This window comes from Artibeus jamaicensis, unplaced genomic scaffold (assembly GCF_021234435.1).
Source record: "Artibeus jamaicensis isolate MK-2021 breed Jamaican fruit bat unplaced genomic scaffold, CSHL_Jam_final contig_391, whole genome shotgun sequence".
Classification (NCBI taxonomy): Eukaryota; Metazoa; Chordata; class Mammalia; order Chiroptera; family Phyllostomidae; genus Artibeus; species Artibeus jamaicensis.
In genome coordinates, this window is record NW_026521814.1 from 4,843,207 (window position 1) to 4,861,371 (window position 18,165).

The 18,165-nt window shown below is 37.4% G+C and overlaps 1 protein-coding gene across 1 annotated transcript in view; it reads right to left on the reverse strand.

The window, feature by feature from the left end:
• Positions 1 to 18,165, reverse strand: part of TTC21B (tetratricopeptide repeat domain 21B) — a 70,664-nt gene that overhangs the window by 16,365 nt on the left and 36,134 nt on the right. Inside the window, exons 19-22 of the mRNA XM_037143081.2 lie at positions 16,282 to 16,388; positions 10,244 to 10,432; positions 9,054 to 9,164; positions 7,980 to 8,061 (exon numbers count right to left, since the gene is read on the reverse strand). Coding sequence (XP_036998976.2) covers positions 7,980 to 8,061; positions 9,054 to 9,164; positions 10,244 to 10,432; positions 16,282 to 16,388 — 489 coding nt within the window. The remainder of the gene's footprint in view (positions 1 to 7,979; positions 8,062 to 9,053; positions 9,165 to 10,243; positions 10,433 to 16,281; positions 16,389 to 18,165) is intronic.

The window sequence follows — 18,165 nt, forward strand, 5'->3', positions numbered from 1 at the left end:
ATATCAGACACTAGCTTAACGTACCACAACCTTAACATATTTGTCCCAGTATTTTAATCCTATTTTACATTCTTCTAAGAAAAAATAATTAATTTGGTTCTTTGGTCTCAGGTATAATTTCCTGGCACATTCTTACAAAGAGTTTCTTCTCCAAATTCTATGCAGTTCTTTCTTATCACTGAAATACTACATTTTGAGAATAATTTAATAAATATTTTATAAGATTATAAAAATAATGTATGGTATGGACACTTTAGAAAATTTGGAAAAATACAGAAAGTATAAAGAACTAAAATCGCTCATTCCTACAGGCTAGGTATTACCACATTTTGGTTTCTTTCCATATATTTATGAGTAAAAATAAATCAATCTATAAATATTTAAATGTAGGCAAATTAATATGTTTCTTCACTTACATATACACAAGGTTGAAGTCACACTTGGGGTTTTGATTCAACATTAGAGAGTAAACATTTATCAATTGTCATTATGGTTCTCAAAAACAATTTTAGGATGGATGCGTAATTACTGATGACTCACATTTTATTTCTGTGTGGTTGTGGTTTTTTAGGTGTTTGGACTCTCAAGTTTCAGTTAGCACGGAACTCATAGCGGGGTTGTAAAAATCCTTATTATATAAGCTATTCAGATCATTTTCATAGGGTGAGTTAGAAATAAAATAAATAGAAACTTTTAAAGAAAATTTATCCTTGATTGTGTGTTCCAAGAAAAGAAGATGCCATATGATACAGCAACTCCACTTCTGGGTATGTACTCAAAAGAACTGAAAACAGAGACTCAGACGAATATTTGCATATTTGTGTTTATGGCAATAAGCACAAATTATTCACAATAGCCCAAAGTGAAAACAATCCAAATGTCCATCAACAAATGAATATATAAACAATATATGGTACCTACATGCTATGGAATATTGTTCCACATTGAAAATGAAAAGAGATTCTGACACATGTTAGAATATGAATGGACCTTGAAGACATCATACTACTTGAAATAAGTCAGACACAAAAGGACAAACTGTATGGCCTTCCTTATATAAGGGACCTGTTAGACACTAACATCCCACTCTTCCTCCCCCACCCCCTGGCAACCACCTCTACTTTCTGTCTACAGATTTGGCTAGCCAAATACATAGAAAGTAGATGAATTCTGGCTAGCCAAATACATACAGAGTAGAAGGCCGTAGAAGGGGATGGGAGGGAGGAAGAGTGGGACCTGAGGGTCTAATAGGTGCACAATTTCAGTTTGGAATGATGAAAATGTTCTGGAGATGGATTACGATGATGGCTACAACAATATGAATGTACTTAATGCCACTGAACCATACACTTGAAAATGGCTGAAATGGTAAATTTTGTTATCTTTGATCAAAACAAAATAATATTATTTAAAAAAAAATCTCTGTAGGCTTTGCATCTACTCTATTACATGATGACAAAATAATCCAGATGAACAATATCATCATTTGCCTTCCTTCACCCATAATCTTGGTCTCAAGATTTTCCTCCTGCCTTTTGACATCACTAAAAAGCAGAGCACAATAATATGGTTTCAAGCCCTAGCTGGTGGGGCTCAGTGGATTGAGTGCCAGACTGACAACCAAGGGTTGCTGGTTTGATTCCCAGTCAGGGCACCTGCCTGGGTTGCAGACCAGGTCCCAAGTAGGGGGAGTACAAAAGGCAACCACACATTAGTGTTTCTCTCCCTCTCTTCTCCTCTCTCTAAAAATAAATAAATAAAATATTTTTAAAAATGTGGTTTCAGAAAAAGAGGATTCAAATCTTTTAGCTATATGAATTCAAGCAAATTACTCAAATCACCTAAAATTACTTATTTTCTTAAAATAGTGTTGTAATATTTACCCTCAGAGTGCCTTGGAAATGAAATAAAGGCATGACAGCGCTTGAAAACTACAAATGCATTTACAACCCCCACAAGTTTTTATAAGAACTAGGATGACTACCCTACAATACAGCCACGGAATCTAGAAGCTGTACTGGATTAAGCAGAAATTAAGGTAAAAATTTCTGGCCCCCAGTTTTTTATGATATTACTAATATGTGTGACATATAATATTGCTAATATTATCTAAAGTCAATCTTGGGAGGCCAGTTTCTTGAATAATTATCACCTTACAATGTTACTGAAATGTATTCATTATTAGTTCAAGTTAAAATTACCACTGATAGATTACATTAGCATGTTTTTTTGTTAAACATGAAATAGGACAGAAAGCAAATTCCTGCAAGTAAGGAATCTACTGAAAACTGAAATGTACTACATTCAGGAAAAACACAGTCCATATTTACTGATGGGTAGTGAGAAGATATTAAAATAATCATGGTGTGTGTGACAAGGAATGAAGTGTTATGGAATAACAATGTACAGAACTCCTAACTTTGCTTGGGGGGACCTGGAGAGGATTCACATAGAACTGGACCTTTGAGCAACCTGAAGGTTAACCTAGGATCTTACTAGACAGAGGCATTCCTAGGTGGCACACGCAAAGACAGAGCAGAGAGGAGCATGAAGGGTGTTGATAAGTTTGGTATTACAAGATATTAAAATGGAAGAAGGATAAGAAATATGAATGAAGGGATAACCTAGGGCAGTATTATTATGAAAATAATGCTAAGGTATTAGACCTGACCCTGGACAGCCATCCTAAATTTTAAGCAGAAGAATAGCTTCTGATTTTCAGAATTAATATAGCAGACCTCTGATGGTTTGGAGCTGCAACAACCTAGAGGCCAGATTAGTAGGGAAACTGAACTAGTCCTGGTAAGAAGTGATAAAGGCCTTAGTTAGAGACAAGGGCTAGGAGAACATAGACTGGCCATGGTTATTAGCTATTAAACAGACAGAACTCATGGGTCTTGTTAACCACTTGGTGTGAGGGCAGGATCTGGAGATTTTCAAAGTGAAAAGGCGTGATCTGTCAGGAGACCAGTAATTAGATCTATAAAGAGAATTTTTAACTAGTCAGGTTAAGTCAAATTGGACACTTCATTTCTGAAGTAAGCTAAAACACAGCCTTAATTTAAAATACAAAATGTGCTACTGAGAATGAACAATAATGCACACACAAAAAATGTGGATCATAGGTTTAGAATGATTCTGACAGAACAGATCAGTGGATAAGTTTGTAAAGTCCTATTGGAAATAAAACAGAAGACAAGATTAAAAACATAAAGTATCACAGACAATAAAAACTTAAAGTTCTGTATTTCCAAATGACAGTATTTCACAGCCATTCACTAACCCATGCGACCAATAAACAGTTACTTTGCGCCATCTGTACGCCCTTCGCCAGCACTGTGCACAATGCTGGGGACATAGATGATCCCTGGAAACTTGGGGAGTCTGTAGCTGAATGAAGATGACAAACACGTGCACACGTGCTTCAGCAAAATGACAGAATTATGTGACAGAGAGGTATGGATGAAGTGATTTATCCTTTGTGTATTAGGGTGACCAACTCATCCCAATCTGCTGACATTTTCTTAGTTTTAGCACCGAAAGCCCTGTCTTCTGGGAGATCCTTCAGTCCCAGGCAAACCGAAGTAGATGGTCGCCTACTCAGCATCACATGATGTATTTTGTGAGGTAGTTGGTGGCAGTGGGGGGGGTGCAGTTTCTGATTTTGGCAAAAGGGTAGATATTTTGGATTATTTGTAGGGAAAGACAGTGGAAGAATAAGGAAGGCAAAGTGCATTATGGGCAAAGGAAAAAAAAACATGGAGAGACTCGGAGGTATGGTTTTGTGCCATTTGGTATTTCTGGAGAACAAAGTTCATATACTAAATTTACAAATATTTCATTTTATATTTGTTTATGAACAGTCCAAAGTCACCAGTCAACTAAGCCAATTTTGCTATTATTTGGAAAAGAGGTTAGTGCCAAATAACCTGGGGGAGATAAAACTCATCTGACAGAGGAGAAGCATCTTCAAATTTCTCACGTGAGGGCTACACTGTCATCAATGGCTTAAAATGGTTTCTTAAAGAAACTGTCTTGGATTATTTGCTCAAAGGGAAACGCTGCGGTATGGGAACAGCCTGTGATAGAATGGAAATATTATGTTGACCACCTTAAACAGTAGTTTAGATAAGGCGACAGAGACCAAATGGAGTCTGGAATCCAAGGTAGAAATGGCAGGAAACAAACGGCTTATGCCTAAAGAAAGAGAGAACAAGATTTGGGCAACAGAGATATGGAGATGGGCCTATACTTTGGACTCAGAGTGAGCAGCAGAGGTAAGATTGTGAAATAATTAACAGCACTATTTTGAAAAACACCTAAGTACAAAATGGAACAGACGGGGCAAGAAACAAAAGCGTGGCCTGAGGCTCTCCAAGAGTGGGATGAAATTTAAAAAGATAGTAAAAAAAAAATAAAAAGAAATTCAAATGTTGATATTACCATAAAAACAGAATTTTTCCTTCCAGTCTTTTCCCTAACTAGGGGTATTTTATTTGTAAGTACAAAGTGTTCTATAAACTCAAACTTTTTAAAATTAAAAGCATTAGTGAATACAACATATAGTATGTATCTGGTTCTTTGAGTTGCCCCAACCTGACATACAGCCACCTCTGTGGCCACCGGCCCTAACCAGGCAGCTCTGCCTGCCTGTGGCATCGTTCTGAGCTGAACGCAATAGGATTTAGAACAGGGGCGTCAAACTCATTTTCAGCAGGGCTGCCTCATCAGCCTCATGGTTACCTTCAAAGGGCTGAATGTAATTTTAGGACTGTATAAATGTAACTACTGCTTAACAATTAAGTGAGAGCTCGGTGCAGCTGCTTGGTAGAAACGAAGTGCCGGGCAGCATAAAACAAGGTGCAGGGCCAGATTCGGCCCGCAGGCCTTGTGCTTGCCACCTGTGGTTTAGAAGAACTGCTCTACAACTTCCTCTGAGATTTCAAACTCTTTAAGTAATACTAAAGGGGTGGGGACCCAAAAAATCCTCAGAATTTATTTATAAAAAACTGTGCATTTATTCTTACATGTTTAAACTTAGGTCACCTTCCAAGTACTCTCTTTGATGTAATACACGTATCGAGACATTTTTCCACGGCTCAGAACAAGTTTTGAACTTGTTGATTTTGATGCGTTTTAGTGTTTCTGCTGTTTTTTGTTTCACCTCTTCCACATACAAAACATTTCTGCAAAATGTTTTCCTTTGAGGATTTTTTTCATCCAGGGAGACAAAAAAAGTAGCTTGGGGAAAGATCTGGTGAATATGGAGGTTGGGGCATGAGGATCCTGCCATTTTTTTGGTCAAAAACTGCTGAACACTCAGTGTACTGTGGGCAGGTATGCTTGTAAATCACCCATCATGAAATGGACAAATGCACTGAAAGTCTTCAAAAAAATGCACTGTAGCCAAATGCAGCCTCTCACAACAATGCCAGCTGGTACACTGATACAGATGGGTTCCTAGAACACTCACTTAGAGTGGGAAGCCTATACCACAAGGAGCCTGCCCTCCAGAAGATAATTCCAGTTTTGGGGGGACCCCCTCACATAACTAACACACATTATTGGTTTAACCCTCCCTTTCTCTTTGCCCTTTCCCTCACCTCCCTCACTACCCCTCTCCCTTCCTCTTTTCCTCCTACTCTTCTTTCCTTCCAGTATTCGACTTGGAAGATACAGTTATAAGTCCTGGAAACATAGCCATGAAGACAAAGTTCCTGGCCATTTGTTATATTCTACAATTCATAATTTGTTTTGTTTTATAAGAGTGATATAAAAATAGGATAAAAGGATGGAGTACACAGTAAGAGGCACTTCTGATACAGGATGGACAGGGAGGGGCACACTCAGGAAGAGGCAATAGAAGCAGAGTCCTGAATGAAATGAAACATGACCATTTGGAAGCAGCATATTCCAAGAAGAGGGAACAGCAATGGCAAAGTCCCAAGGCACCACCCTGCTCTGGCTGTTGCCTACCTGATACCCACTACACCCCTTTGTTCCTCACTATTGGAGCCCTGATTTGTTTCCATGTGGCACTGTGTTTAGCTAAAAGATGACATTTCCCACCCTCTTTTGCAATCATGGAGGTGTTTCTAGAAAGGGTTTTTTAGGGAAAATAAAAACCAGATGGTTCACTGGACCTTAGCCCACCTCCAGCACCCACCCCATCGAGGCTGTGGAACAGCATGGCCTAGAGCTGCGGTGGTCGTCTCGGACCACAGAGGGATACACAGAATAGAAGTCAGACTCATGATGGTAGAAGGAAAATAAGAACTTGGGTTTCCTGATGATACTATGCCATTCCCTGCATAATTTATTTTAAAGTTCTTTTACATAAGAGAAAAATAAAAGCTGCAATTATTTGGGCCATTATAAGTATTTTGAGGGGAAGGGAGGGGTGGGTCTCTGCTACTTTCAGCTGAAAGTATTTCTCAACTATCTGGAGGCAAGAACTAGAAACAGACATGAGAATGCTGCAGTAACTTGTGTGAGAGACAATGAGGGCTGAGCCCAGGGTGGCAGCCACATGGGGGAGGAGCGAAGTGGTGGGATGCTCTATGCTGACGGAGGTGGACGCAGTGTACGAAAGACAAGTAAGCCAAGGAAAACTAAGGTTTGGGGCCTGGTGCATAGGTGTACGGTGATGCCATTTACTGAGATGAGCACTGGAGAAGGATCGGACTTGGAGGGATGCTGAAGATCGGGTGCTCTGTTTTGGACGTGATCCACTGGAGAGCCTCCTGACAGCTGAGTGGGAATGCAAACAGGCAGTGGTGAACAAGGGTGGGCAGAAGCAGGTTAATAACAATAGAAAGTAATGAATAAATAATAATACAAGAGTAAACTCTGCTTTCTGTACTCACAACTGTAAACCTCCTCTTGCCCACCCCTGAGTCAGAACTCGAGATACACATTTGGGAGACATCAGCACACACAGAGGACAAAAAGGCAGGGACTGGGATGAAGTCCCCCAGGGGAATGAATGTATTAAAAAGACAGAAGGGTCAAAAACTGAGGCCTAAAACATTCTGATAGTTAAAGTACATAAAGAAAAGACAGGCCTAACAAAGTACAGTAGAATAGAGTGGATCACTAGGAGATGAAAAAACATGAAAGCCTCACACCTCGGAAGACAGTCTTTCAGGAGGGGGGTGGGGGGCAGATAGGCCGTGCTAAATACAATGATAGGTCAAGGTCTGGCAGCAGGGAGGCTCCCGGCCACCCTGCAGAAGGAGCTTCACTGGAGCTCAAAAGTGAAGAAGACAGAGAAAGCACTTACAGAAGCTGTTTTAGAAGAAATCTGCTGTACAGGAAAACAGGGAAATGGAGCAGTAACTGGGAGGGAAGATTAAGTGAAGAGTTAAGAGTCAGTTATTTATCGATGTGTTTACAGTGGGGAGCTGTCTCGGCATGTCTGTGTGCTGACTGGGAAAAAACGATGGTGCAGGAGAGAGGGAAGAGCAGGAGGAAAGCCCGTCAGGAGGTGACAGTGGGGTGGCATCCAAGGCGCCCAGGGAGAAACTGGCTGCGGACTAGACTGCAGACCCGGGGAGGACAGTGGCGTGGGCAGACGGTGATGGGAGGATGGAGGTGTTCTCTTTTAGGGCCCTACATTTCCTCAGGGAAGTAGGGGGCAAGGTTTTTAGATGAGGACAAGAAAGGAGAAAGGGTATTGGAGGTTTGAGGAGGGAAGACGGGTGTAAAAAGTAGCTGGAGTGCGTTTTCAGTAGAGAAACACAGTAGGATTGCCAGGTAGCACCTGAGGGTCCCTTTGAGGTCTGTGGTCATGATCTAAAGTGAGAGCCATCAGTGCTGTGGCATTTTCCCTGCAGCCTTGTCAGATGCTCCAGGGCAGGTGTGAAGTAAGTACAGACGTGGATTCAACCAGGACTGGGGTTTTCCCAAGAAGCCTAACAGCAAAAAAGAGGAGGAAAAGGGCTGATTGCATTAGAAAAATATAATCAATGAATATTTACCTGGCTTGCGTTCTAAAAGTTGTTGTAAATGAAACACTGCTTGTTCATAGTTCTGTTTCCGGAACATGATATCTGCCATCATCTATGAAGGTGAAAGGTGGTTCTTAAAGTAGTGCCACATATTTTACAAAGTATATACCTCCTATCAAGATTTAGCACCATGAAAACACATTCAAAATACATGAGGAGGGAAGTTTAATAAAAAGGAGCCACTTAAAATTCAAGTTCACCTCATGCAGATTAGCACTGAGATCCGAATAACAGAAGATGCTCAGGCATGTGAAATAGAACGCCCTGTTCACAAACTGTATTTTTAGCAGAAAATATGTTTCAAGTGGTTATTTTAAAACAGAAATGTGAAGGAAACTGCACACTATATGTGCTATCATAGACAGATGCCTTACTGGCCTTAGCTAAAATGACAAAAAGATTTTAAAAGACCACTTTAAAATTCTAAATATTTCAGAGGAATTATAAATAAGCAAGACCTAATGAGATTTTCTTTTATATATTTTAAAAGGGAAACTTCTGCTTCTTTTTAGTTACAGTGATAACCTCGACTAAACCTCGCAAACTGTCAGCCATAGAACTGTTGGAAAAACTCAGAAATAGCACAACCCCAGTAAAAATGAGAAAGAAAAGTGAAATTCTATTTAAAGCACAACATCTTAGGACAATAAGTGAAGTTTTTTTCCTGTAACTCCAAAAGACCCTCTAAGACTTAGAAATTAGTCCAGCATGTCTAAGTACTTTAAAAGTTAGTCTTTAGCAAACTGTGGCTTTACCACATGAATTTCTCCTGACCAAGCATCCTCTCAGGCATGGAGAAAAATTAACCAGACCCATGATGGCAAGTCAGGCCTTAGGTAGAAAAATAAAGTTTACCATTCCTATACAATAAAAAATTCTGTTTTCTTTGGTAAAATGCCCTAAAATGTTAAAAACGTTATTTCTTCCCAAGGCCAACGTGAGCCAGGCCTCTCACGTACTGTTACTTTCATGGGCTAAAACATGAAACTCCCCCGTGGAGTGGAAAACACAGCCGCCTCATTAGCACTGAAGTCCCCCACTAACCGTGGTGGCAGCTTCGTTGTCCTGGTCACTCTGGAGAAGTAGAGCACAGTGACGCAGGCAGGCGTCGGGGTCATCGTGTGCCAAGTATAACTGTGCCAGCTCCAGCATCATCTACGGACAAAAAGGGCCAGATTTGTGAGAAACTGGAATAAACGGCAGCTGAGGAAGCTGTCTGGACACAGATGAAACTTCAGCTGATCAAAAGCCATTGGAAGAAAAAGGCCAAGCATGGTCAGTAGGAAAAGTATAGGCACGCTCATCTTTATTTTCTTTTGGGGGAAAGAAAGGAAAAGCAGGTGGAAACTTACTGGAAAAGTAGGGAGACACAAAGCACTGTGAAAACAACACCAGTCTTAAATCGGGAGATCAGATTCTAGTCCAGGCTTTTCCATGATGGGGCCAAGTCCCCCTTACCTCTCAAAACCTGTTTTCTCATTTGTAAAAATAAAGCTTGAAGCAGATAATTCCTAAGGTATGCTTTATTTTAAAACTAGAATTATAGGTTCTTTAGCCAACATTGAACAAGGTTATCTGTTTGGTTATACCTTAATAAAGGTTATTTTTGCCCTACATCTGAAAGAGTTGTACTAATTTTAAAATGCTCAGTCCTAGACTTTAAATTCTGGAATACAATTGCCTTTTCTTCTATATCACTTATTTAAGTATTTAGTTATTTATTAGAGATCTGTAAGAAACATTTTAATCACCCGTCAATTATCTACCTGAGAAATAACATTTTAGTTCATATAATGAGTCATTTATTGTCACTGTGTCATTTGAGGTAAGAGATTCAATCTAGTCATTTTTGCATATCCAACACCTAATAGCAATTGAAAAACAGAGGCATACAATAGCTGTTTAGCAAGCTAAATTGATTATCTACAACCAGATTATTTGAAACTGAGAAATTATTTTGAAGCGGTTATTAAAACACAAATGAATATAAAAAATCAAAGAGCTTGCAAATTTACTTTATATCACTTACTTCATAATAATTTTTAGATTCTAACATTAATTTAGGGCATCATACAAGTATTTTGAAAAATTTATAGAAACTATTAATTTTCAACTCGTATTTTTATTGTATTTCTTTTTAAACCTTTAACAATAAGCTGGTAAGACTTTTACATTTGGGGAAATTAGTTGACATCTGGCATAAGAGGTGCTTCAAATTTTATCAAGATACTGACCTTATTATCTGTTTCACAATGAACAAGCGCTTCCCTATAAAATTTAATTGCTTTTTCATAGTCTCGCTGAGCAACAGAATGTTTTGCAATCTCTGCACAAATTTCAGCTGCTAAATGTTTCTGAGCAGGAACTGCATCTGGTTGTTCCATCTGAACACGTTTTAGTACCCGAGCTTGTAACTCTCGAGCCTAGAATAAGGGTAAAAAAAAAACTTTTAAAAAAGAAACAGAAATTAGACAATTCTCAATAATAAATTTAATAATAATTTAAAAATAAATTTAATTTATGCACATAGCATAAATTTTACAGATTTATTTAAGCATTACTGGCCCTCCGGTTAACAGCCTGATCCGAAGACAGTTTTAATTGAGGTCTTAAACATCCAGTTGTTTGCAAATGAGCCACCATGCTCATACTTTCCAAATGAAGTACTAAAAATTACTGAGTCTTTCCCACTGTTATAAGGATATGTACAGGAAGCTCGCTAAGGATGAGATGCAATGATAAAACATGTATTTGGAAAAATGCTGTTGCACTCTTGAGAAAGTACTGAGGAAATTACTTAGAAAAAAAAGAAATATTATTTGTTATAAAGAAAAACATTCTGTTATATGTTGTAAAACAAACAACAAAACAATGGAAAACAATTCAAATACCTAATAATAGAAAACGGCTAATCGATGGTGTGTGTATACATAGTCCTGCGTTATGCACAGGTACCCAGAAAGCAGGAAGGGCCTTCCCCAGGGGAAGAATATAGAGGAGTTTGCTAAATTAGAACATCCGCCTTTTCACCCACACGTCTCTTTTCTGACACGCTGAGGCCTTCGCTTATTAATAAATGACAGAGAACTACTATGCTTTAAGCCTGCACAACAAAATTTAACTTTGAGCTAATCATTCACTAACGCACTCATGCATTCATGTAACGAACAGTAAATGTTCACCATCTGCCACACATTATGTTACACACAGGGAGCTCTTTCTGAGACCTCTGTCAAAATGTTGGTTGACAACTGGTATTCAATGAAGATGGTTTAAAGCTGAGTACTTTTTAGAACCACAGGTCATAATATGAATTTAGGGAATCATAATATGCACTCTTCCAGAAATGAAAAAGGATTAGAAAATATTAGTGTATACAGCATGTGGTATATGTTAATACTGTTTCATGAAGTTTTTATTTTGGTTCTGTTACCATTACAAAGTTTGTGTGTGTGTGTGTGTGTGTGTGTGTGTGTGTGTGTGTATATTTATATACACACACATATATAATGCATATATACATATATATACAATGTGTATACATGCATTTATCTGTGTGCATGGTTTTGCATGTATGTACATGTACTTGAACACAAAGTCAAAAAACTAAAACAATTGGTATAAATAGAATAATTGTACTTCTCCACCTGGCAATAACCATTTTTACCTGTTGTGTAAACTTAAATTACTAATTCTGCTTTCTTTTCCTCTCAAAAGTATTCTGGCTTGAATGATAAATTACATGGTCACCCTAGGTCTAAAAGAGGAGAAATTCTTTCCTTAAATAGTCTGGGTTTTATCTCTGTATCAACTAAATCTCTACAGAGTTAAATATATGATCCTCATTAGCTTAACTTCCCAGAGAAACACGTTTTTACTTGCAGCGATGCTTTGTGATTTTCTTAAAGGTAAATAAACAGAAACAATTTTTTGAGCAACAGATTTTTGCATTTTCTCTTAAAGACATTTCATAAAATAATTTCTATAAGTATATATATGTGTATATATATATATATATATATATATATATACAATGATCATTAAAAACCATTTTCATTCAGAATAAAATGTTCTTGAAGAATTGAAACCATTCCCTATAATCTTCCTTGGTTTCCACAAAGATGAAAGATTTAATTTAATTATGTGTTAAAATAACTATATTAACCTTAATTGCCAATGCATTTACTTCCCCCCTCCCTATTTTATAACATATATTTTTGTAAATTACCTAAAGCCCTTGAGTAGAATGAAGTTTATATAGACACAGTTTCATAGACTTTTTAATTTTTCCTTTGCATTTGAATAGCCTTATTATGTACACATCTTACTGAAGACCACATCAAAATAAAATATACCATTAAAACCAGAATAGGATGTTACTTTTTATATAATGAAGATGGAGCTACATAGCCATGCTGGAAAAATCCACACAAGGAAATATTAAATGAAAGAAGTAAAAACAAATAGTCTGTACTTGTCAATTAAGACTTTACAAAGTCATAAAATTGTTAAATATTTTGATGTATATGCTCTTTATTTCTAATTTATTTAGATTTTTTCACAGAAAAGACAATTTTCTAAAAAGTAATTTTTCCTACAATTAAAATATTACAATATCTATGATTTCACTTGTCATTCAACAAAAATTTTGAGCACCTATGTGGGAGACGGATTTTCATATGGATCCCTCTTGGTATTCCCTCCCTGTCTAATCACTTCTTTTTGTGTGAGGTGGAGCCTGTAACTTGCTTGTAACCAAGAGAATATGACAAATCTGAAGGAGTGTTACTCCCATGATTACGATATATAAGACAGCCTTGCTAGCAGACTCGCTCTGGAGACTTTCTCCCTTGATGGCTTTGAAGAAGCGGCCAGACTGGCTAGCCCGGCAGGCAAAGAGCTGAGGAACCTCTCAGAGATAAGGGTGGCTTTCAGCCCACAAGAAGCAAATGAGAAGCCAGAGCCCTAAACCTTACAACCTTGAGGAAATGAACTCTAGGAACAACCTATGTGAGCTTGAAAGTCTCTAGATGAGAACTCAGTCTAGACCATACCTTGACCATCTTGGCATCTGTACGGGACTGAGCTAAATCATGCCCAGATTCCTGGCCCACAGAAACTGAGAAAATAAATATGTATCATTCTCATCAACTAAATTTGTGGCAATTTGTTACACAGCATAGAAAACTAACAGGAAATACTTTGAGGCAAGCATTTACTAGGACTTTGCCTACACTCATGGAAATTTGAATTTTAGTAGAAAGACAAGTAAAATAATTTATCACAGATTATGAGGAGTTTTATAGCTTAAAAATATTGGTTTCCCTGGTTGGAAGCAAAATGTGTTCTTGGAGGTCAGGTGAGATTTGAAGAATGACTGGTTTACTTTCTAGTGAATCTGGGGGAAAGAAAGATGGGAAGCAGTGCGGGCACTAGGAGTTGTAAGGGTCACTGTTGCTGATCAAAGAAGTAGAAGGAAAAACACCTGGACAGATAGCGGTCACAACAGATAAGCTTGTTAAATCGTTTATGTTTTGTCCTAGATGCATCAGGAAGCTACTACTATGTGTTTATAAGCGAAGGAGCGACAGATCGGTCTGCCACTCAGAGAGATCGCCGTGGTGCCGTGGAGAACCGCCTGGAATAAATCAGCATCGGAAGAGGATGGGGGTCAGGCAGGAGGCTCCCGAGGAACCTGCACGAGAGTGAGTGACAGATAAGGTGGGAAAGATGGCAGACAGGGGAGAAGAAACATGGAGTTATTTCAGAAGACTGAGATTTTGAGGAAGTAAAATGAGTAAGACTGGGATTTCCCTAAATTTACTGTATTCTGTCACTGCCTAAAAGTTTAGCAGCTGTACAAAAATACTATGATGGGATTCCTAAATTCGCTGATGTGGAAAATTAAGCACAATACATAGGTGCTAAGTAAGCGAGCTTAAAGTGTCAAAACTTTTGATTATACTTGTAAGTTTCTGCTAGAATTATATTTCAAGATATGTCTTTCTAGGGCTCAGAATACATAGAATGTTATAGCTGGGAAAACTGGATGGCTCTTCAAATGTTTTTAAAGATGAACAATCCCCATATCACAACATATAAGCTTCTAAGCGCGTAGACCTGCTGTGTTGGCGTGGTCTAGACACGGTACAATGTTTGTTCTTTTTTTCGTGATGCTTGAGGTGTCTGCTGATATGACACAGAGGCTCGTGAAAATAGGACACCTGGGACTATTATTTATAAAGGAATAAAATAAGCCAAATTTACTTCTAAAATGTTTTAAAAGTGTGAATTTACCAAAATCATCCTTCCCTTGTAGCTAATGAGAGCTAATCAAGGGTTAGGTGCAATTCTCTCTCATGTAATTAAAATATAGGAATAAAACATACTAACAATTAAGGATATTAGCACTGTTGAAGATTACATACTTCAATGAAATTTTAAGCCTAAATGGGTATAGCAGAAATAAAATAGTTCAAGTTCAATTCATTAACGACTAGAATAAAAATGTGATTGAACATTGCCATTGAAACACAGGTCACTATACATATAAAAACTTCTGTTGGCTAAAGTTCAAAACCAAAACACTTGATAAATTAGTTGAAGGATGCAGAACTCTTCTGGGTACATGAAAATGAGGTCAAAAGATGGCAAGTAGTGTGGTATTCTGGAAAGCAAAAATAATGAGACGCTCTATGTTCTACTTCAAGCTCAAAAAAGATGTGGGGGAAATCAATGAACAAACTTGACCTGCAAGACATGTGTTGAACTCAGTAATGCCAGAAACAACATTATTTCAAACCCACATGGAACCTTTACTAAAATTGATTAAGATGCAGGGCATAAAGCAAGCTTTAACAATTTCAAAGAACTGAATCATTCAAAGTATGTCTTTGACCACAGTGGAATTAAAGTACAAATCAGTACCAAAAAGGTAACAAGAAGATTGGAACTGCCTGGAAATTGAACACTAAACTTTTAAATAACCAAGGGGTCAAAGAAGTGATCAAAGTAGAAATGAGGAAATATCATAAACTGGGTAGTAATAAATTTGTGGGGCATAGCAAAAGCAGTCCTTAGAGAAAAATTTAACACCTTTAATGAATAAGAAAAAAATAAAAACTAACCCAGCCCATTTATTACCTAAATAACATATCAATATTCTAGAAAAAGATCAGCAAACCAAATCAAAAGAAAGTAGGAAAAAAACTAATAAATGAGGTAAAAAGCAAACATTTAATGGAGCCAGAAAAGGCAAAAGTTGTTTTTTTTGAAAACAGTATGATAGTAAACTCCTGGCATAACTGATCATTAAAAATAGAAGGAAAATAAAATTACCAATATTAGGACTCCAAAAGAGGATATTTCTATAGCATTTCCAGAAATTCAAAAGAGAAGATACGATGAACAAATACATCAATAAGTTAGACAATTTAGTGAAATGAAAAACAACTTTAAAAATATAGCTACCCAAACTAACATAAGAAGAAATTTTAAAATGATCAGTCTGAGATCTACTATGAATATTAGATCCATTAATAAAAATCTTCCATCAGAGATGAACTGAGGTCCCAATGATTTTAAAATAGCATCAGTTTATAGACCAATTTCCCTCATGAACACAGATGTACAAATCTTGAACAAAATAATAGCTAATATCTTTAAATTCAAGCAATATTGCTTAAAAATTACAAAAAAGTCCCACATATTTCACGAATATAGGGGTGACCTCACATTTGAAAATCAATCAATTCAGTACACCACATTAACAGAAAAAAAAGGGAGGAGTCACATGACCATCCTGATGGATGCGGAAAGTGAATTAAGATAAAATTTAATTTCTAAAGAGACTGTTAGCAAACTAGAACTTGAAAAACCATCTAAAAACATCAGCTACTTAGGGAATACCTCAAATAACAAGTGTGTAAAATCCCTACAATGAAAACCACAAAATATTAAAGAAAGAAATTAAAGAAGATACAAGAAAAATAAAACCGACTTCAAATCCTGCTTATGACACCAGTCATATGAGCCTTTAAAACAAGCTTTGTCAGGTGTAAAACAGGAAAAAATACCAACTTCCCTATTTATTATAATAATTAGCAATAATATATTTAAAGAGTACAATCCAAAGGTATTCAAACCTTATTTCTGTTTTGACTTATTTCCTGTGACTGATGGGTCAAGAGATGGCTTTGCTCTCAGATGTGGCACATTTCCTTCTGCACCTGTCTCCCAGCCCACAACCACACTCACAAACAAACGCATTTACCTGCTGCAATGAAGCGATTGCATCACCAGGTCTTTCCATCTTACTATAAACTTTCGCTAGAAGAACTTGACAACGTCCATCTTCCATGAGAGCTGACAGTTCATTTACTATGAAAGAATTGAAAACACTGGGGAAAATATTCATTTTAAATAAACATTTGCATTTTCTACCAGTTTTAAAAAGTAGTATTTAGTAGATTTTGAAAAATAGTGAATAAAGTTAAAAATTTTTTAGTCAGTTAATTGAAGAATGGCCAAATTACAAAACAATGGGAATAAAAAGCGGCTGGAAGAAACATTAGAGAACTGGATAGATAACAACTGGGGGGTTTTCTTAGATGTATATTTAGAAATAACAATGTAATACCTCAGCTAATAATTTTCATTCTTAAGTTTTATAAAAATGTTCTTTATTAAAGTCATTAAAAAGATATGGTTGCTTTATGCAATGAAGAAGAAACTGCTGTTTTTAAAATAATAACCACTGGCCGGTTAGCTCAGTTGGTTAGAGCGTGGTGCTAATAAAATAATAAATATTTTATAAGCAATAAAGCACAGTCAGTCATTAAGAACACTGATGTGATGACAACCAAATTTCACTATGTCATTTACTAGCTACTTAACCCCAACAAGGCACTTAATGGTTCTGTGCCTCCTTTCCACCTGAGAAGAGGGAAGACGATAGTAGCTATCTCACAGGGTTGTTGTAAAATCTTTAAATATATTAAGTAAGAAATAAGTTAACATGCAAAGCAATTAAAAGTCCGGTATGTGGTAAGCACAATTGAAATATCATAACTCTGTGATCTAAGTGTAGTAAAAAAAGTTTAGATAATTAACAGAAATATTTGTTTCACGATTTATCAAGCACATGGTCTGTGCCTCAATCTGTTGCAAGTGGTCTTATATAAATTATTTCTCTGAAATGTCAACCCGAGAGGCAGGTTTGGCTATTGCTCATTAATAGGTAAGGAAAGCTCTCAGGTGGCTCAAGGAACAAGGAGGCGACAACCCTGGGGAGAGCAGGGGATGAGAGGTCCCAGGAGCAACGCAGTGTGTGTGAAGGGCTGAATAACCCACGTTGCAGTCTTTGGCTTAACCCTGAGGGAAATGGGACACATGGGGGCTTGAACAGACATAATCGGATGTACATGGTTTAAAAGTCTCGATGACACTGCTTGGTTGAGGAAGGCTGTGGCAAGGGGTGTGAGGTGCGAGGGTGAAACAGGGGGACAAGCTGGGAGGCCACTGTCCTAGCCCCCATAAGGGATGGTGGTGGCTTGGACAAGGGTGAAAGCAGGAGAAACAGTGACACACGGTAAGAATCAGAATATGTTTGGAAGGTAGGGTCAAGAAGATTTCAAGGACAGGGTGAAGGCAAGGATTCTGGCTCTTATCAACTGTAATGAAGGATGAACTTACTGAGATGACCAAGGCTCCATGTACAACAGATTTGGGGAAGCAGATTAGGAATGTGGTTTTAGACATGCTAACTTTAAGATGTTTATTAAAACCCAAGTGCTATTTACCAGCTAGGTGACGCTGGGCACATCAACAACCCTCAGTTTTGATTGCTAATTTAAAAGTGGGGAAAATTATATTTGCCTCAAAAACTCGTAAGAGTATTCATAAAATAATATATAATGAAACACACACAAAGGCATTTAAATACAGCATAGGGTATGTTCAGCGAAGACTTATTAAATGAAAGTATTTATACTACATTAGTATAATATACTGACACCCAAGTAGTAGGTAAAACATGCTACTTGAATCACTCCTTCTCTACAACCTTTTCAAAAGTACACATTTAAGGCCATCTTTAGTGTTTTAAGCAAAGCCTGACAGACCCTTGCAAGTATTTTTATGGAACCAATAACACTCT